The sequence below is a fragment of the Rutilus rutilus genome (assembly GCF_951802725.1).
Source record: "Rutilus rutilus genome assembly, chromosome: 4".
NCBI classification, from domain to species: Eukaryota; Metazoa; Chordata; class Actinopteri; order Cypriniformes; family Leuciscidae; genus Rutilus; species Rutilus rutilus.
In genome coordinates, this window is record NC_140212.1 from 25,128,251 (window position 1) to 25,150,334 (window position 22,084).

General features: G+C 43.0%; 1 protein-coding gene across 1 annotated transcript; it reads left to right on the top strand.

Annotated features, from left to right (window-relative positions):
- Positions 1-7,018: 7,018 nt before the first annotated feature.
- LOC311289050 (uncharacterized protein) lies at positions 7,019-21,419 on the top strand (the record flags this gene model as incomplete). The annotated part of the gene is made up of 10 exons (XM_084406802.1): positions 7,019-7,156; positions 7,284-7,390; positions 7,644-7,812; positions 15,332-15,454; positions 15,837-15,902; positions 16,017-16,105; positions 16,267-16,372; positions 16,736-16,841; positions 17,004-17,068; positions 20,967-21,419. 10 exons carry the CDS (start codon positions 7,019-7,021, stop codon positions 21,417-21,419), a joined length of 1,422 nt encoding a protein of 473 aa, XP_084262928.1.
- Between the last annotated feature and the right edge of the window lie 665 nt (positions 21,420-22,084).

The window sequence follows — 22,084 nt, forward strand, 5'->3', positions numbered from 1 at the left end:
CTCTGATTTTGACTGACACCATGTACTGTAAGTAAATAATGTCTTCAGTCGTTGTCCCTCCTTGCTATTCTACATGACGGCAATATTTTGAAAAGTAGACTAGCTCTAACGTAGCTAACGTTACTCACCTGGACACCAAGCCAACCCTCCACTAATTAATTCTCCTCACACCAAGCATTAATAACTCTTTGAGTGCCATGGCTCCCCTCTCTCACGCCTGACCAGTTAAAAATTGTATGGCTGTCGTCCATAAAGAATTTGATGGTTTCCCACATCCTCAGTCGTTCTCCAAATAGCCATAATATAGTAGGAATCTAGCAGAGTATGGGTTGCGAGTTCCTCTAATGACGTCATCACCCAGTAACTGAAAAAACGCGCTACCTTTGAAGAAACCCCAAAAAATGTTATTTTAACGCATTTTAAGACAGAAATAATTAAATATATACATATAGAGCACTTTAATTTACACATTTATTGGCTGTGGTGGTTAACCTGCAACTTACACTTTAAGTGTCTATTTTTTGTGTATATTCACAATATAAACAAAGTGTTGTGCTTTTTGACAAATAAAGAAAAATAAACATGATGCGAGTTCTGCCTTCTCCATTCAGAAACGCGTCCGAAAATGAACTGTAACTCAGCAAATTTTTTGCTACTGTAGAGAGACTGACAAACCCTCCAAGCCAGATTCCCAGTGAAATGCTCTCAGACAGCAAGTGCAGTGAGTTTGCTTCTTTCTTCTCTGAGAAAATCAATAATATCAGAAAGGTGATCAGCACATCCTTGAGTTGCGCTGGGGTCAGACAGATCAGACCACCTGAGAAAGTAGTTACTATGTCTGATTTCAAAGAAATTGATGGCAAAATTTTGGAAGAAACCGTACATCACCTTAAAACATCAACCTGCGCTCTTGACACACTTCCCACATCTTTTTTCAAAAGTGTGTTAAACAGTTTAGAAGCAGATCTTCTAGAAGTGGTAAATGCCTCACTTCTCTCTGGGAGTTTTCCAAACTCCCTGAAAACTGCAGTTGTCAAGCCCCTCCTGAAAAAGAACAATCTGGATAAGACCATATTAAGCAACTATAGACCGATTTCAAATCTTCCTTTCATAGGCAAGATCATTGAAAAAGTTGTCTTCAATCAGCTGAACAAATTCTTAAGCTCGAATGGATACTTTGACAATTTTCAATCTGGTTTCCGACCGCATCACAGCACAGAGACAGCGCTCATAAAGATAATAAACGATATTCGCTTAAATACTGATTCAGGCAAATTATCAGTGCTGGTACTACTCGACCTCAGTGCTGCATTTGACACTGTCGATCATAACATACTTATTGACAGGCTGGAAAACTGGGTGGGGCGTTTTCGGGGATAGTCCTAAAATGGTTCAGGTCATACTTAGATGGGAGAGGTTATTATGTGAGTATAGGAGACCATAAGTGGACATCCATAACATGCGGAGTCCCTCAAGGCTCAATTCTTGTGCCACTCCTGTTCAACCTGTATATGTGACCCGTCACGGAAACCAGGGACACAAGTCGGCAGCACAACTTTCGAGCAAAATGAGAAAGAAGCGTTTTTTTTTCAAAATTGGTGATTTTCGTTTTTTTTGCAGAATCTGTTAGTTGAGATCACGAAGAAGCCTCTCCATGTTTGAGAGAGCAGTATTGGTATATTTAAAAGCGTACATTTTGATGTTGAAATCGGCTTGTTTTTCGGAGATTCTAGCACGCAGTAGGGGCGTGTCATTGTCGGTGCGTATTTCCATACTGAATAAGCCGGCGTGGCTACTTATGCAGCGCTCTGGCCGGCTCTATCTGATTTCAAAATTCAATGAAGATGGACGCCAATAACATTACGATGTCCAGCAATCGATTTAAATAGTAGGTTACATGGGGTTTAATTTGTCGTTTAATGAGATGTAGCCTAATACATGTTGTCAGTGTCAATACATAGATCCGCCTGTATAATTAATGTGTATATGAATGGTACAGTGGTAGAGCTTTCGCCATCCGTGTCAGAGGTTGAGAGTTCGAATCCGCCCTTGTATAGGTTGTTTTTTTTTTTCTCGTATAGTTTTTTTTCTCTCATCAAAACGATTACGTTCATCAGTGGTTGTATATCAGGCAGGGACACGCAAACGTTTGAATTATTTTGTTATTTCAACAGAACGAATAGAGAGTATCCGCAACGCAATTAATGGATTGAAGTGCGCGTCGAGTGAAGACAATGCAGTGTGTGCGCGAGCCACACGAGTAAACACTGTATCTGCGCCACTGATCGCAGCGGCAACGAGCACTTTGATCACTTGATAAAAAAAAAAACACATTTCAGCGCTAGTATCTTATTTAAAAAACGAACGAAATGAATGCTCTTCCAGTTAACTGGAGATGTTTTATTTAGAGAATTTGTAGAATTGGTACATTCAGGGGGGAGGGGGAGACGGGGGAGCTTTACAGGGGGTATGACTTATCTAAATGAGATGTAAATGAGCCCTATTGTCATTCCCAGAAGGGTGAGAACTTGCCAATCTTTAGAAGCAGATTTCTACCATTTCAGTTTTTTTGAGTGCCTACCTTCAAATGGCCACAACTTCTCCAAATATTATCAGATTTCCATGTGTTACACATCGTTGGAAAGCTTGAATACTACACTTTCAGAATATGCGAATAACTCAAAATGCCCCAGAACCGACTTGTGTCCCTACTTTCCGTGACTGGTCACATATGCTCCCAATGAGCCAAATAATGAGAAAGAACCAAATTGCTTACCACAGCTATGCAGACGACACACAGATCTACTTAGCCCTATCGCCTAACGATTACAGCCCCATTGACTCCCTGTGCCAATGCATTGATGAAGTCAACAGTTGGATGTGCCAAAACTTTCTTCAGTTAAACAAAGACAAAACTGAAGTCATTGCGTTTGGAAACAAAGATGAAGTTCTTAAGGTGAACGCATACTCTAGGGTTGAACTCTAGGGTTCAAACAACTAAAAATCAAGTCAGGAATCTTGGTGTGACACTAGAGTCAGACCTTAGTTTCAGTAGTCATGTCAAAGCAATAACTAAATCTGCATACTATCATCTGAAAAATATTGCAAGAATTAGAGGCTTTGTTTCCAGACAAGACTTAGAGAAACTTGTTCATGCTTTCATCACCAGCAGGGTGGATTATTGTAATGGACTCCTCACTGGCCTTCCCAAAAAGACCATAAGACAGTTGCAGCTCATACAGAACGCTGCCGCCAGGATTCTGAGCAGAACCAGAAAATATGAACATATCACACCAGTCCTCAGGTCTTTACACTGGCTCCCAGTTAGATTTAGGATTGATTTTAAAGTATTATTACTGGTATATAAATCATTCAATGGCCTAGGACCTCAATACATTGCAGATATGCTCACTGAATATAAACCCAACAGATCACTCAGATCATTAGGATCATATCAGCTAGAAATACCAAGGGTTCACTCTAAGCATGGCGAGTCCACTTTTAGCTATTATGCCAGCCGCAGCTGGAACCAGCTTCCAGAAGAGATCAGATGTGCTCCTACAGTAGTCACATTCAAATCCAGACTCAAAACACATCTGTTTAGCTATGCATTTAATGAATGAGCACTGTGCCACTGTTCGTCCGACTGTTCTGTATTTTATTTTATTTTCTAAACTGTTTTAATTATTCTTATTTCTTTTTATTATTTTAATTTCTTCTATGTAAAGCACTTTGAATTGCCATTGTGTATGAAATGTGCTATATAAATAAACTTGTCTTGCCTTGCCTTGCCTAGTGAGGCAGGTCAAGCTGGTCCCAGACAGTCTGACTTGTTGACAGATAGTTCAGAGAACACATAGTGCACCTGAGTGTCTCTGTCACCATCAGGTAGTACCTGTCAATGTCCAGGACCTTCCGAGCCCTCTTGTGGACACCATAGCCCGTCAGGTTCTTGCCACAATCTGGGCAGGACACCCTCACATTCCACAGGTGGTAGGGCATCCACACCATCAACCGTTGGGTGAAGAACCGGTCTGGAGTTGGTGTCTGGTGGTAAATGAGGGCTGGGACAGGGGGCTCATACCACAGCTTCAAATCTGGCCGCAGCTTGCCAGAGTGAAATAAGCTGTTAGCAATCCACCTCTGGTCCTGCACAGGGATGGTCTTGCTCATTTCACCTGGCAACCAGAATGAAGCTGGGGTGAATTCAGCAGTGCTGCCAAAATCATACTCCCCTATGTAAAATACTTATTTTTGAACTTAAACACTTGTGCTTTCCTGTATCTTAGTGCTAAGAGCATTGCGTTAACAACGCAGATCCCAGAGGATTGCACATACCAATGTATAATGTTTAGGATAATGGAATGTAAGTTGCTTTGGATAAAAGTGTCTGGCAAATGCTTAAATGTAAAATATCTTTTCTTCAGATTTCATTTGCAAATTGTTATTCAGTTGTTATTTAAAGGATAGTTCACTTTAAAATGAAAATTCTGTCATCATATGCTCACCCTCATGTTGTTTTAAACCTGTATGAATTTCTTTCTTCTGCTTAACAGAGAGGAAGATATTTAGAAAAATGTCAGTAACCAGTAAGTTTCTGGTACCATCGTAGGGAAAAAATATATATACTATGGAAGTGAATGGGACCAGAAACTGTCTGGTTACTGACATTCTTCTTTATAGAGGCCTATAAAGACCTAATTTCTAATAAGTAGAAAAAACTAATGGTCAGTTCTTAAAGAGGACGTCCCATACAGTATGCACACCTCATATCAAAACATTTTACTGCAGCATTTTGGAGTTATGTCACATTTTACTACTTCAGAGGCCTATAAAGACCTAATTTCTAATAAGTAGAAAAAAGTAATGGTCACTTCTTAAAGGGGACGTCCCATAGAGTATGCACACCTCATATCAAAACATTTTTCTGCAGCATTTTGGAGATATGACACATTATTCGACTTCAGAGGCCTATAAAGACCAAATTTCTAATAAGTAGAAAAAAGTAATGGTCAGTTCTTAAAGGGGACGTCCCATACAGTATACACACCTCATATCAAAATTAGGGTTAGGGTTAGGGTTAGGGTTAGGTAACCCTACCACTAGGGGGCCAGGTTCCCTAATCCTTGCCGATGAAGTGCCTAAAGTGCCACCTAAGTGCCTATTCCTCATTACTATGTCCACGGAGTCCCTAAAGTGCCACCTTACAGCATATTCTTCATCACTATGTCCACGAAGTGCCAAAAGTGCCACCTAAGTGCCTATTCCTATGTCCACGGCGTGCCTAAAGTGCCACCTAAGTGACTACTCTTCACCGTAGTCTTCCTCTCGTCCCACGAAGTGCCTAAAGTGCCACCTAAGTGCCTATTCTTCATCATTATGTCCACGAAGTGCATAAAATGCCACCTAAGTGCCTATTCTTCATTATTATGTCCACGAAGTGCATAAAGTGCCACCTAAGTGCCTATTCTTCATCATTATGCCCAATTGTCCACAAACAGCCAACGGGTTTCCCCGTTTGGCCCCAAATCGACACCCACGTCTCGTCAGGGGGCCCTGGGGCCGTGTCTATGGCCTTGTGTCCTTGTGACCTGTCCTCCTGATATGTGTGCAGTGGGGGCCCCTAGGCACCAGCATGTGAAGTTCGGGGCCCCTGGGTCGAGTTTGTGAAAAAATAGGCACTTAGGTGGACGAATAGGCTGTGCTTGGGACGTGAGGAAGACTACGGTGAAGAGTAGTCACTTAGGTGGCACTTTACGCACTCCGTGGACGAATTGGTGAAAAATAGGCACTTAGGTGGCACTTTAGGCTGTTCGTGGATCGTGAGGAAGACTACGGTGAAGAGTAGTCACTTAGGTGGCACTTTAGGCACGCCGTGGATGAATTTGTGCAAAACAGGCTGCTAGGTGGAGGTTTATGCGCTCCGTGGACAAAATGATGAAGAATATGGAAGTTAGGTGGACAAAAAGGCTGTTTGTAGGATTGTCCCCTCAGCACAGCTCAAGAGCGCCCCCATAGGTGTCCCCACGGTCCCTATTGCGCAATCTTGCATCATATACGTTATTAGGCTAAATCCTCCAATCCGTAACATATTTAAGTGCGAAAATGGATCCAAATGCGACTTACACTCCCTTGCACAGCCTATGAGTCAAATGGCAACTTTTTTGAATGGGCCGAGCTCCCATGAAGTGAGTATTGGTCCTAACTCTGGTCAGGGGTTCTCAAAACTCATCAGGCATTATAGGAGAAGACTCAAGAGGAAAATAATTTTTCCCAACGTGTTTTGGAGAAATATTTTTATTTCCTAATCCCCCCCCCCCCCCCCCACACCACACCACACCACACCACACCACACCACACACCCTCAATAATTTTACTTCAATGAAAGGTTAGAATTTTGCTAATTATTTTGCTAAAATAACAAAAGGATTAACAATGCAGATTTATTTTTTACAGCCATCTTTGATCATATTTACCAAGGGTGAAAATCATTCTGACCAGCACAGTATATACACTTTGTATATTTTTTTATTAATTTGTCTCTTTTGTCTATTTTTTCTTTTCATAGATGGTGAATTGTATTACATTCGAAACAAAGGCAAAAAACAACAGATCAAACCAAAAGTTGTGTGGGACAGAAGAGGCAAACAAAATATTCGAGGAGTTCCATTTAAGTAGCCTCGGAGCTCACACAGGACAAAAAAAAACACGCAATGCAATATCAATACGATTTTACTGGCCTGGCATGTCACAGGACATTGACACCTGGGTAATAACATGTACAGAATTAATAATTTAGAAATATTGTAAAATGCAAATGATTTCCAACATTATACTGTTTTGATCACAGGTGGCACAGTGTTTTAGAAATTACAATTAAGTTATATAATTAATTATCTTGTTTCTATTTAATGAACTCTAGGTTAAACAGCCTTTCGAACTTGTGGGGATGGATCTAATTGGAAAATTAACACCAACAGAAAATGGAAATCAATATATCTGTGTCATCATTGATTACATGACCAAGTGGCCCCAGGCTTATCCCCTCAAGACAAAGGGTGCCAGGGAGGTTGCTGATTGCCTATTGAAATTTGTGCATCAGTTTGAGGCACCGAAGAGAGTCCTCACCGACCAGGGGAAAGAGTTCGTAAACAAAGTGAGTCATACATGTTCACTGTTAAATCATTGATAAACAATGATTAAATGTAAACTTTTTTCAATATACACACCTTTCATCTTTTCCATGATAAATTTAAGAGTCTGTTTTCTTTTATAAATTGCAGCTGAACAGTAATATCTGCAAGGTTTTAAATATTAAAAGGTCCTTGTGCACACCCTACGATCCACAGACGAACGGCCTTGTGGAACGGATGAATGCGACAATACAGAGGTAACAATATTTTAATTTAATTATTTTCACACTGATAAGAATTTTGCAAATAACTAGCCATTTATGTATTTAAGTAGAGCATGATAATAGAAATGCTAAATTCATTGTTTCATTTCCTAGCAAATGCACTTAATGAATATGTACACTCAATACACTATTATTAAAATTTGATAAAAATGTGTGTTAGATGCATGATTGTAAATGTTATTTCCTGACTGCTTTAAACCTGAAAATAATGTTATTATATTACCAGATCCCTTTGCAAGCTTGTAAGAGACAAGCCCAATGAATGGGATAGACATCTAGATGCAGTAATGTTTGGGCTTAGGACAAAGCGTCAGGTTACAACTAAGTACTCACCGTACTTTTTAATGTTTGGGAGGGAGGCCCGGTACCCTTCAGAAATTCCTGAGCACTATCAGGTAACTGCAGATTGTTGCAATTTTCATATAAATATAATTAATGATAAATAGGTAGCACTTTTTTAACAGTATTGTCCTGCCCTTTTTGTCAGATTAACAAGAATGTGGAGGATACAATGTCTGTTGAACAGCTGACAGAATCGGCGATTGCTATGAGTGAGGTCTTAAATGAGGCTCATACTAACACTAGAGCTTCCCAAGAAAGGGTTAGGCAACAATCCAAACAGAAGAAAGCCCAGAATGAATTCAAGTGGGGGACAAAGTGTGGATGAAAAATATAAGGAGCCAACAGAGAAAAGGTGGAAAACTGGAGGCAAACTTTCTAGGTCCTTATACGATCACTAAATTGGAAGGGAAAAGTGCAGACCTCGAAGATGAGGGGGGGGGGGTGAAATTCCCAAGAATCAATGTTGATCACTTGAGGCTACATGTTGAGGAACAACCCCGGATCCCACATAAAATAAAGCCTTCTCAACCACCACTCCCTGTGGTCTCTACAGGCCCCTCCTCAACGGGATCTCCACCACTACCTGGCCCGTCCTCACCGGCATCTCCACCACCACTCCCTGGCCCGTCCTCACCGGCATCTCCACCACCACTCCCTGGCCCGTCCTCACTGGCATCTCCACCACCACCATTCTCTGGCCCGTCCTCACCGGCGTCTCCACCACTACTTCCTGGCCCCTCCTCACCGGCATCTCCACCACCACCACACCCTGTGGTCTCTACAGGCCCCTCCTCACCGGCATCTCCACCACCACCACACCCTGTGGTCTCTACAGGCCCCTCCTCACCGGCATCTCCACCACCACTCCCTGGCCCGTCCTCACCGGCGTCTTCACCACTACTTCATGGCCCCTCCTCACCGGCATCTCCACCACCACCACACCCTGTGGTCTCTACAGGCCCCTCCTCACTGGCATCTCCACCACCACCACACCCTGTGGTCTCTACAGGCCCCTCCTCACCGGCATCTCCACCACCACTCCCTGGCCCGTCCTCACCGGCGTCTTCACCACTACTTCCTGGCCCCTCCTCACCGGCATCTCCACCACCACCACACCCTGTGGTCTCTACAGGCCCCTCCTCACCGGCATCTCCACCACCACTCCCTGGCCCGTCCTCACCGGCGTCTCCACCACTACTTCCTGGCCCCTCCTCACCGGCATCTCCACCACCACCACTCCCTGTGGTCTCTACAGCCCCCTTCTCACCTGCATCTCCACCACCACCATTCTCTGGCCCGTCCTCACCGGCGTCTCCACCACTACTTCCTGGCCCCTCCTCACTGGCATCTCCACGACCAGTTCATGTGGTCTCTTCAGGCCCCTCCTCACCAGCATCTCCACCACCACTCCCTGTGGTCTCTACAGGCCCCTCCTCACCGGCATCTCCTCCACCACCACTCCCTGTGGTCTCTGCAGGCCCCTCCTCACCAGCATCTCCACCACCACCACTCTCTGTGGTCTCTACAGGCCCCTCCTCACCGGGATCTCCACCACCACTCCCTGGCCCCTCCTCACTGGCATCTCCACGACCAGTTCATGTGGTCTCTTCAGGCCCCTCCTCACCGGCATCTCCTCCACCACCACTCCCTGTGGTCTCTACAGGCCCCTCCTCACCAGCATCTCTACCACAACCACTCTCTGTGGTCTCTACAGGCCCCTCCTCACCGGGATCTCCACCACCACTCCCTGGCCCCTCCTCACTGGCATCTCCACGACCAGTTCATGTGGTCTCTTCAGGCCCCTCCTCACCGGCATCTCCACCTCTAGCCAATGCCACAGTATCTTCAGGAGCTTTAATTTTTAATTACAAGTGTCAAAGCAGCCTGGGAAGGAAAAAGCTTATATGTGCTAATTTCCAAAATAGGGCCTTTCAAATTGTTTTACTCGGATATTCATCAGACTGCACCCACACGACATTTTGAAAGTGAGGTGAGTTGATTCTTTTAGAAGCACCAACTCACTTGGAAATTGTTATCTTGCTAGGTTCTAAAGTTTTAACTAGCCATTATAATAATGTGTTTGTACAACATGTTATGTTGGCAAAATAAGTAAATATGTTTTTGTTTCTGAAATGGTTTGTGTTTTCTTATTGGTTTCCACAGTGTACATATTTGTATACGTTAAGTACACATCTTATATATAATTGTGTTAATAAAATCGAACAGTTTGTGAATGAAGCCACTTCATATCAAACTGTTTCAACATTTTATTCATTATTTTGTTAAAATAATGTTCTATTTCATCTCAGTCAACACGCCACAGTATGGGTCAGCCTAGCTAAGGATGAGCTGTCAGGAGACGATATATCAAATTAACCATGCCCCGCTTGCAATCACCTCCTATAAATACAGTTGTTAATCAGCCGGCCCTTTCTCTTTTTTTGCCTCCTGGCTAACGATTGAGTTGGTAAAGACGGTAAGATTTGCTTCCTTTATTACTTAAAGTAACTGGCTGACGGGAACCTCTTTGCCTGTGAGGGTGAAAGTTACCGCGTTGCCGCATGCTGTTTGTGAAGGAGCCTCTTAACCGAGAGGATTAAAGCTACCGTGTTATTTCTGTTTGGAAAGGTGAGTATTTAACACAGATTGTTTGGCAAGGGGGTCTCTTCACCTGTGAGCTACCAAGTTTGAAGTAAGCTGTTTAAAAACACAGCAGGGAGAGATTTTCATTTGTCATTTCAGCCAAAGAAACCTCTTTGTCTGTGAAGACAAAATCTAGCTGAGCTGTTTTTCACTTCCCTATTAAGATGCAAGAGGAAGACAACATTGGTTTCCCAGCAGAGATCCCTGCAGGACAAGAACATCGGCCTGAGCAGGATCTTCAAGAAGAAGGTGTAAGGCGTAAGCACTCTCGCAAGCGCAAACATGTAGAAGTGGATCATCTTCAGAGGCAAATGCAAGGAATGCAAGAGACTCTGAATAATTTGTTACAGGCACAACAGTGGCCGGTGGGGCCTCCAGGCCCTGGGGAACTGGTGTAAAAACAGCCATGCGATATCTGTGATAGCATCTGGAGTGTTTGGAAGGGAAGGTAATTCTATGCCATCAGATCAAGAGGACATCTCTGATTCAGAAATGGAGGATTATTCTTCTCAGGCCTCCAATCCTGTTCCTTTGGATCCATCAGATAAGGCAGTGATTGCTAGAGCAGCAGAACAGGCGAACCTGGCTTCACAACCTGCCTCAACATCAACTTCGGTGTTTGACAGAGGCTCTCAGCGCCGAAAAACGGAAGGTTTGCCTATACTTCCAGACTTTGTGACAGAGTTGCATTCTTCATGGAAGGTCCCAGGTTCCACTGCCCTCCCTAAGACACAGCTGGGCAACCTGGCAGGGGCGGCAGCTTACGGGCTTGCTTCAGCTCCTCAGATTGGGCCCACATTTGCTATGTTGGCAGGAGCAACCACCCGGGCTGGCAAAGATGCTATACACCCTAACAAGCATTGTAGGTTAGTTGACAGTCAGCTAAAAAGAACCTATCATGCCTCTGCCTTGTCTGCAAGACTGGCATGCACCAATTCCCTCCTGTTGGTTTATTTAGAGTGTATACTGCAGGATTTGTCCTCTACCTTGACAAGTGAAGACATTCCAGAAGCATTACGGGTGATTGACATGCTGATCCGAGGAACAAGTGCACATGCCCAAGCTCTGGGACAATCGATGGCCAGTGTGGTTCAAGCGCGTCGTTAAGTATGGCTGTCCCAGGCCAACCTTTTGGACCAAGACTGCATGGCAGTCATAGCAGCTCCATTGATCCCTGGCGAGGTCTTTGGGCCCCCTTCAGAGGCAGCACTGGAGCAGTCCCGTAAGACAAGGGAGTTGACACGCTCTGTGCGTCGGGCACCAGTTATTCGTGGGCCTCGGACATCAGCGGGGAGCAGTAGCTGAACTCGCCCGGAATCGTTAACCAAGACCTACCCAGGGCAGCGAAGAACTGCTGGCCAAGGGGCTCTAGGGGACCAGGCCAAGGAGTTCGACAGTCCTTTCGTAGGGGCAGACAAGCAGAGTCTTCCATCACACGGATGTCAGGCGGAAGAAATCGTCGCTGACAATCAGTCTCCAGCCACACACTTTTCCAGTCAACAGCTCCTCCACTGGCGCCAATGCACCCAATGTCCATGGGTGCTAAACACCTTGGAGTTCGGATACAGGCTCCAGTTCAGATCAAAACCGCCAAAGTTTCAAGGGATTGTCCCTACTGTTCTGGGAGACGAGAACCAGTGCAAGTCTCTCACAGCAGAGGTATCGGTCCTTTTAGGAAAAGGAGCAATAACACACCTGCCCCTGGGAACAATGGGGCAGGGGTTTTATTCCACCTATTTCCTGATTCCAAAAAAGGATGGGGGTCTTCGTCCCATCCTCAATCTCAAGGGATTCAACTGTCCTTTGAAACGACTGCCTTTCCATATGCTCAACATATCAACCCTTTTAACCTTCATCAGACAAGGGGATTGGTTCACAACAGTGGACCTCCAGGATGCTTACTTTCATATCCCAATTCACAGGAACCACAGGAAGTACCTAAGGTTCTACTTTCAGGGCAACGCATACGAGTACAATGTTCTCCCCTTCGGTCTGTCATTGGCCCCCCGCACCTTTACAAAATGTATGGATGCAGCGCTCATCTCCCTTCGTCGTCAGGGTATACGTATAGCAAACTACCTGGACGATTGGCTAATTTGTTCCCCTACAGAACAGCAGGCCAGGAACAACACAAAGGTGGTCCTAACCCATTTACAGAACTTGGGGCTGAAGCTGAACAGCAAGAAGAGTTGTCTCATCCCCACCAAGGCAGTGACATACCTAGGATTGACCTTGGATTCAACAACGATGAGAGCATCTCTGACCTCTCAGAGGCTATTGGTGTTGGAAGAATGTCTAACCCGGCTCCTCTCGAAGGAGCAGGTTACAGTGAAGTTTGGTCGGAGGCTGCTTGGCCTGTTTGCAGCAGCCAGTCAGGTGGTACCATTAGGATTGCTTCACATGCGCCCTCTGCAGCTATGGTTAGCAAAATACAAAGTGAGTCCATACGAGAATGGACAGCGACTGATCCCAAGGGACAGGGATTGTCTTCCAACAGTCCAGAGGTGGCTCTCGACTCCAGGCCTAAAGGAAGGAGTCACACTGGGCCCTTTATGTTCAAGGGAGATGATAACAACAGATGCGTCACTGGAGGGCTGGGGTGCTGTCTGGCGAGGCAATCCAGCACAAGGACAATGGGATGCCTCGTGGAGAGGAGCACGCATAAATCTGCTGGAACTGGAGGCAGTATTTCGGGCCCTGATTCATTTTCGGCCTCGGCTTCGGGAGAAGCATGTCATTGTTCGCTCAGACAGTACCACAGGAGTGTCATATATAAACCATCAAGGCGGGTTACGTTCAACGTCCCTTTACAGGAGAACTCGGAACCTTCTGTTATGGGCACATGCTCAGGGGGTGTCCCTGAGGGCCTTACACCTCCCGGGAGAGGACAATGTAGCAGCTGACCTTTTGTCCAGGGGAGGCCCCAGGCCAGGGGAATGGCGACTACATCCGGCAGTGGTGCAGGAGATCTGGTCTCGGTTCGGGGTGGCTCAGGTAGATCTCTTTGCCTCACTGGAAACCACACATTGTCCCCTGTGGTATTCAATAGTGGGCCCCAAGGGGTAACTAGGGGTGGATGCTCTGGCGAACAAATGGCCTCCAATGCTCCTGTATGCATTCCCTCCATTCCCTCTTCTGCCAGTGGTCCTAGCCAAAGTAAGGATCTTAAAGGCCAAAGTCCTGCTGGTGGCACCAGATTGGCCCCAGCAAGCATGGATGCCAGATTTGGTAGCATTACAGAGGGGACCGCCATGGCGTCTCCCAGTCAGGAAGAATATGCTGTCTCAGGCCCAGGGGAAACTCTGGCACCCGAATCCAGGGAGGTACAATCTGCACGTCTGGCCACTAGATGGGAGTCTTCCAGAGCTCTGGGAGAGGCGGTTCTAACAACATTGCATGCAGCAAAAGCCCCATCTACAAGGAGACTGTATGCTGCTCGATGGGAAAGGTTCTCTCGATGGTGTCATTCCAAGGGAATGGACCCAGTTTCATGTGGGGTGGAGTTAGTTTTGTCATTCCTCCAGTCCCTGTTGGAGACGGGTCTGACGGAGTCAACCTTGAGGGGATATGTAGCGGCTATATCAGATCGCCATATGGACTACGGAGGTAGCACAATTGGTGTCCATCCTCTTGTGAAATGTTTTCTGAAAGGAGCTCGTAGATTAGGCCCATCTCAAGCTCGGTTGGTTCCCTCATGGGACTTGGGCATTGTCCTGAAAGCTCTGACAGAACATCCCTTTGAGCCATTAGACAAATTGGGATTAGAACTTCTTACGTTGAAGACAGCCTTTCTCTTGTCTATTTCTTCAATAAGGAGAGTAAGCGAATTGCATGCCATGTCGGTACACCCTGCATGCTTGAGACTGGGGGAAGAAGATTCATCCATTTCTCTCCTTCCGAACCCATCATTTCTGCCAAAAGTTTTGCCTCGTTCTTATGTCTCCAGACCTTTGGTACTAGAACCCTTTCATCCCCCTCCTCATGAGAGCACTGAAGAGATACATTGCTTGCACTCAACAGATCAGACAGACTAATCAGCTGTTTGTCTGTTTCGGGGACTCAGTGCGAGGCCAGGCCGTGCCCAAGCAGCGGCTCGCAAGGTGGGTGGTCAGGCTAATAGAACTAGCCTACCACAGCATAGGAAGGCCTCCTCCCAAGGGTGTGGTGGCCCACTCTACTAGAGGAATGGGGGCCTCTTGGGCATTATTTAAGGGGGCCTCTCTGGAAGAAGTGTGTGTAGCAGCAAGTTGGTCGTCCTCTTTGACATTTGCCAAATTCTATCGTCTGGATCTTGCAAAGACAGTTTCATCTACTATTCTGCAAACAGCGGAACAGTTATAAACTGCTTTATGTTAAGTTATGTCAAGGTATTATTACCTGGTGGTTTTGTTGTAAGTTATATGAAGAACTAATAAAGGTTCTGTTGCATTAATCATGTCCTGGTTATTGCCCCGCTAGATTTCCCCTCATGACCTTATCTGGTACACAGTTGACCCATACTGTGGCGTGTTGACTGAGATGAAATAGAACGACGGGTTACGCAGGTAACCTAGGTTCTGTGAATGAAGTCAACACGCCACGAAGCGTGGTCACTCGGGGACTGCTTCGAGCCAGTCGGAAAAAGAGAAAGGGCCGGCTGATTAACACCTGTATTTATAGGAGGTGATTGCAAGTGGGGCGTGGTTAATTTGATATATCGTCTCCTGACAGCTCATCCTTAGCGAGGCTGACCCATACTGTGGCGTGTTGACTTCATTCACAGAACCTAGATTACCTGCGTAACCCTTCGTTTTACAAACACATATTGTCCAAAGAAAACTATCTAAAGTTCAAAATGAAAAAGTAAACATTAAACATCATTAAACAGATCACCTCTGTGAATATTTTTTCCTAATAGGAAACTAATATGTCTTCATTTATTGCTGTCAGGTCATGAATGCTTATATATACCTTTTGGTACAAAAATACAATAAGGATTCAACAAAAAAGGCTGTGTGCATTGATTCATATGAAATGAGTGACATCTGGAAGCACAAAAAAGCAAAGGTCAAGGTAAGTACAACACTTTTTGAAAACTGCAATATAAATGTGATTAACATACATGTAACTCATGTAGTGATCTTCATACAAACATCAGTTGTGTATTATATCATACAACAGACAATAGAGGTAATGTGAGTTTTGGTATAAGGAAAAAAACGTATTTCTGATGAATATATTAATGAATTATTATTATTATTATTTCAATAATAATTATATATGAATTTCTGATTCTAAATAAACAGTCCAGTGTGGCCATGTCAGGCCATGTCACATTGGAGAAAGTGTCAGATTTCTTTTAACAGCAATCAAACATGGGTCATGGAATGCTTTTTTGTTTGTTGCTCACTAGATCTTAAAATACTTGTTGATTTTATTTTAAATGAAATTTCAGATGGATCCAAACAAATTTAGGTACATTTTTGGGGTCATTAATGAGAACCATCACTGGACTCTGACGGTACATTTTATATGTTTTATAAGCAGTCTTAATTATCTTTTAAGTGGTTGGATACAATATTTGTTTAGCGTTTAAGGTTTTGTTGTAATTATTTGCAATATCTTTATTATTAAGATAATGATCCCACAAGAGAAGAGGGCTCTGTTCTTTGATCCTCTTGGAGAGTCCACAACGAACATCAAGAGGTGTCAGAATGTAACGAGGTAAATCAACATTTTAAACAAGATCTTCTGAAATTCTAAAGGTGTTTCTTAGTATTCTATTTAATTTAATAAATTCCAAATTCAAGATTTTTATTGTCATGTGTACCTATGTACAATGAAATTCTTATTTTGTTTTTACCCCATAATCATAAATATTACAGGTCCTTTATGATACAGAAGGGCTACAACGTGCCCAAATGGGCATGTGGCACGTTACCCCATTCGTGCCAACAAGATGGCAGTTCCTGTGGGCCTTTTGTTTTGAAAGTATGTTAAATTGATCATTATGTTAAATTGATCATTATGCCATATATGACTTTCTTTCCTTAGTGTAACACCAGAGGTAAATATTAATGGAGATGGTCATCCTAGATGGTAAATGAATATCAATGATAAATATTAAAATGAATGTGACTTCCATTGAAAAACAACACAAGGAGATATTTGGAAGACAATAGAAGGGGGACTTCCTTGTAGTTATCATTCTAGTAGTGACATCATTCTTTAGAATTCCCTTACTTCTATTTTATTAAAGACAGTCTTGCAGCCTTAAATCATAAAGAAATAAAATATATAATATAATATTGATAAAATATCATTCTCAATTACATAATCACTTTTCTTTTTTAGTTTGCAGAATGTTTTCTAAATAATGAGCCGCTACTTTTTTCCACATCTGAGAAAAGTGTGCCAGCCTTGAGGATGACCATAGCGGCTTGTGTCTTACAGAACACTGGTAAGTTTCATATTTCCAATATTCATTAATTCTTTGGTACCTTAACCATTTAACAGTGTTGGTAAATATGTGATTATTCATGTGCTTGTAAAAAATGTGATGTTTTAAGAACTTGTTTTATGACAACAATGTTTCTTCTGCCTTGGCATGATACTCAACTAGCTAACCTTAAGGACTTGTGCCATCTGTGTGGGGACAAGAACAGTGGGAAAAAAGTAACTAACTGGGTAAGCATTGGAAGAAAGAATGTTTTCCTTTATCAAACTTTTATTGAATTTGCCATATGAATTAAAGGTGATATAATAATGTTCATGTAAGTATTGTTTGATATGGATTAAAGAAATACCTATGCTTGACTTCAAAATTTGTTTGTCGACATGTTAGGATTGGCTATGATGTGTGCCCACGCTGGTTTCATTGCAACTGCGTGCAACGCTCCAGGAAAAACAAACACTTCATCTGCCCAGTTTGTGAACCTTGACTCCACATCATATTTATAATGATTTATGTTGACCATTCATTTTATTTAATGTAAAGTATCTTTTTTTATTCTGAAAACTAAATTGTACACTTAAAATATACCATTTGTTTCCTAGCTTATTTAAATATCTTTATTCTAAATCAACAAAATGTATGTAAATAGTTAATTAAACCCAAATCAGAAACAGATTTTCCAATGTAGAATGTAAATACAAATATTTAATGATTTTCCCATGACATGTTATTGACAATAGAACAGTGAATTTATTTAAAAAAAAAAGTACTAAAAAGTATACTGATTAGTAAAACTGGCAACTGATAAGTAACATGACATGATTTGGGGTTGAAGAGGTCTGCGAGAGACAGTAACATTGTTAGTGGCATTGAAAAAAGTGTTTGCCTGAAATCAGTTATAAAAAGTTACAAAATTATATCAATTTACCTAAAGGCACAGGGTCATCAGGACACTGTAGTCTATTTTGATTATTTTAATTTTGGCAGTACTGCTTAAATTCATATATTAGATGGGTCAGAGACTCAAAAAACTCATTCTGGAGACACATCTCATCCCAAAGACTACCTGCAAAAAAGCACAAGTGTTTAAGTTCAATAATAAGTATTTTAAATAGGGGAGTATGATTTTGGCAGCACTGCTGAATTCACACCCCCTCACACTGAGATCACTTTAGCTGGGTCAGACACCCACAAAGCTCCGGGGCATTGGCTTGGGCACTAAGGCAGTTGATTGGTTCAGAAACTATCTTGCCAACAGAACACAGACTGTAGTTGTCGATGGGCATAGTTCTGCCCCACTGGGGGTCCGGCGAGGTGTCCCTCAAGGGTCTATCCTTGGTCCGGTCCTATTTACCATTTACATTAACACCATTGCCTCTGTAGCAGATAATGGCAAAATACACCTCTATGCAGACGATACAGTATTATATTGTTCCGCCCCCACTCTAGCTCAAGCTTATCAATCACTACAGCAGTCTTTTAATTTATTACAGACCATCTTCATTGAACTTAGGCTGGTATTAAACGTTGGTAAAACTAAAGTGATGCAGTTCACAAAGTCTCGCACTGTACCCGCATCAACCGCCCTAGCCATTTCCACACTAGAAGTGTGTTGAAAATGTTTCATCTTATAAATATCTTGGTCTGTGGATTGATGAAAAGCTAACCTTCAAAGTTCATATTGAAAAATTAGTGAGAAAACTGAGAGTAAAACTCGGCTTTTATTTTAGAAATAAATCCTGTTTTACTCTCCAAGCTAGGAGGAAATTGATCAGTGCCACTTTCTTACCAGTCTTGGACTATGGGGATGTTATTTATATGCACGCTGCCTCTACCACGCTGTATATACTTGACACAGTCTACCATGGTGCATTACGGTTCATTACTAATGCCAAGTCACGCACTCATCACTGTCGTCTTTATGAGGCAACTGGCTTTAGCTCTTTAGGTCTGCGTAGATGGTTCCATTGGGACATTTTTATTTTTAAAACTATTAATGGTAATTTACCCAGCTATCTTACTAGTTTGTTGACCAGGAATCATTACCTTTACAATCTCCGCTCCGTTGACATTCTGGCTCTAAATATCCCGCGTGTAACAACTGAATTTGGTAAGACTGCTTTTAGTTATGCTGCTCCTTGGGGTTGGAATTTACTCCAAAAAGTTTTCAAGCTTTCGTTTCTTATCCCTCTTGAACATTTTAAACAATTACTTAAACAATCCAAATTTGAACAATGCACATGTTTTCAATGAGCCTTTTATGTTATTTTACATTGTTTTATATGTACTGTAGATCAGTTTGTTTTTTGTCTGTTTTGTGATTCTGTGTAACCTGTGTAATTGTTGCCCCAGGGCTCCCTTGTAAAAGAGATTTGACTATCTCAATGGGACATCACCTGGTAAAATAAAGGACAAAAAAAAAAAAAAAAAAAAATTTGACTGTGTTTACGGGGAAACTCGTTGAGACGGACACTGGCTTATTTTTTCGTGCACATGTCTGTTCAAACACAAATAGATAAGAAAGAAAAGGGAATTCGGTGTTCACGAACTTCACGTGCTGTCTGCGACTGAGTGGCTCTGTGCGCCGACAGACCATCTACATTTGGATGTTAAACATAATATATATAGCCTGATACAGCAAAGACAACGTCGGCAGTATTGACGGCAAAATAGGCTACATAATATTTCGTTCTGTAGGCCTATTGACAGGTAGCCTGACGTCGTCATACTCAGATTCTAGTCAGAATGTGAGTCTGATACTTCCCCATAAAGATTTGATTATGGGGCGTGTCTCAACCAAACCAGGAAAAAAAAAAACTCTGCACTCAATTGGATAGACCTACAACCAATCAGAGCAACGGAGTAAATGACGCATGTTCTTCATTCATATTTTCAACCAACAAAATGTCGCGGCTCTCTGTTCCTCTTTTAAAATGAATGCGCTGTCGATATAACAGACGCAATGGCGGAATCTACACATGATGTTTCATAAACAAAGTTCGGGAGGAGCACGTACAAATAATCAATCCAATATCAACTTGTCATCAAACAATACCATGTCTAACGTTACCCTTTCTATCAGCATGAGGAAGCATATTCACTCTGTAAACTTACCTAACACTCCTTGACAGTTTTTCAGCATCCCTCCACCACCCCGAATCCTCACTCTTGTCTTGTTCTCTCACAACCAGGAATACGGGGGAGTATGGCTACCGAGCCCACAGCCCTCTCCTCGGACAGCACGTCATATACGCATTTATTCTATCGATTTATTTGTGTGAAATCTTATATACGCATTTATTCTATCTGACTTATTTGTAAATGTGAACTCGTGAAATCTCAATTCTCCAGCAGCAGTCATCTTTGTTGTAAACTAATTCAAATCAAGCGCTCTTTGGTGACGTGGATGATTACGTTACCGTTGCTCATCTGTCCATCATCGTATAAAGCCCGCCCTGACAATTTGATTGGTCAGCGATCTGGAGATGGAGCCTGGTGGTAGATGAGGGAAGCAATCCACCTCTGATCCTGTGAGGGGATTGTCTGCCTCATTTTAGTAGGCAGCCAAAATTGATCTGGCTCGGATGCAGGAGCAGGTCCGGGCATAGAAGGGGTAACATGCTCCTCCTGATTCAAAAGCAATGAAAGATTAGACATGCAATATGACCATATTGTTGGTTTGCATACAAGTAATTCTACAAGGGGACATTAGGGGACATTTCATGTTCATTTATGATAATTAGCCTATATTTTTCAAAAAAATTATCTTTAAGGCAGATTTATTATTTTAAAAAAAGTTCCTATCCTTAGTGACTGTGCTGTGAACATTACATGGATATCTGCGAAAAAACTGAAGTGAAATGAAATATTTCATTTCTGAATAAAAAAATAAACACTCAGATAAATGTTTTACTTGAAGTTTAACATTCAATTTGTATGTAACAGATGACAAATTCACCAGGGAAACATCATTTCCCTTGTAATATCAAGATGGTGTTTAATGATTATGCTTGGTAACTAGCAGATATGTTATGAAAAATATATAAACTCAATATCATTTCAATATATAATTTTTGTAATGTACCCCCCAATTTTTTGAATAAGCCACATGTACATGTACTTCACACACAGGAAATAAGAGATGCCACAAAAAATAGATGGGCACTCACCAAGGATGTAATAGTCGGACTAGCTGCAGAAGGAGGTCTGGCTGCAGGAGACGGACTGGTTGAAGGAGGTCTGGCTGCAGAAGGAGGTCTGGCTGCAGGAGACGGACTGGTTGAAGGAGGTCTGGCTGCAGAAGGAGGTCTGGTAGCAGGAGACGGACTGGTTGAAGGAGGTCTGGTTGAAGGAGGTCTGGTAGCAGGAGACGGACTGGTTGAAGGAGGTCTGGTTGCAGGAGACGGAGTGGTTGAAGGAGGTCTGACTGCAGGAGACGGACTGGTTGAAGGAGGTCTGGCTGCAGGAGTATGTCTGGCAACAGGAGACAGACTGGTTGAAGGAGGTCTGGCTGCAGGAGATGGACTGGTTGAAGAAGGTCTGGCTGCAGGAGACGGAGAGACGGACTGGTTGAAGGAGGTCTAGCAACAGGAGACGGACTGGTTGATGGAGGTCTGGCTGCAGGAGACGGACTGGTTGAAGGAAGTCTGGTTGCAGGAGACGGACTGGTTGAAGGAGGTCTGGCTGCAGGAGTAGGTCTGGCAACAGGACACGGGCTGGTTGAAGGAGGTCTGGCTGCAGAAGTAGGTCTGGCAACAGGAGACGGACTGGTTGAAGGAGGTCTATCTGCATGAGTAGGTCTGGCAACAGGAGACGGACTGGTTGAAGGAGGTCTGGCTGCAGAAGGAGGTCTGGTAACAGGAGTAGCACTGGCTGCCGGTTGAATGATTGAAGGAGAACTGGATGACGGTGAAAGACTGGGTCTGGCTGAAGGAGGCGGGCTGTGACTACCAGGCTGTAAAGATACATATTGTACATTATCAACAAACATGATAATGATGATGATGAAACATATTAAGGTTTTTTAAATGACCTGAATCCGGCTTAGTACATTTAGGTTGGGTTTGGCTGCTTAACTAATGGTTCCTCCAAATTGTAGCTTTGTAAACTAAAAGAGGGAGATTATAGAACAGATTGACATTCATGTAATATCATACATGCATTGGAAATTTGAAGATATTAATTCCCTATTGAAGAATACACAAATAATCTTCCAGCCTACCAGTAAAAGGCTTTGGGGAAATTCCGGA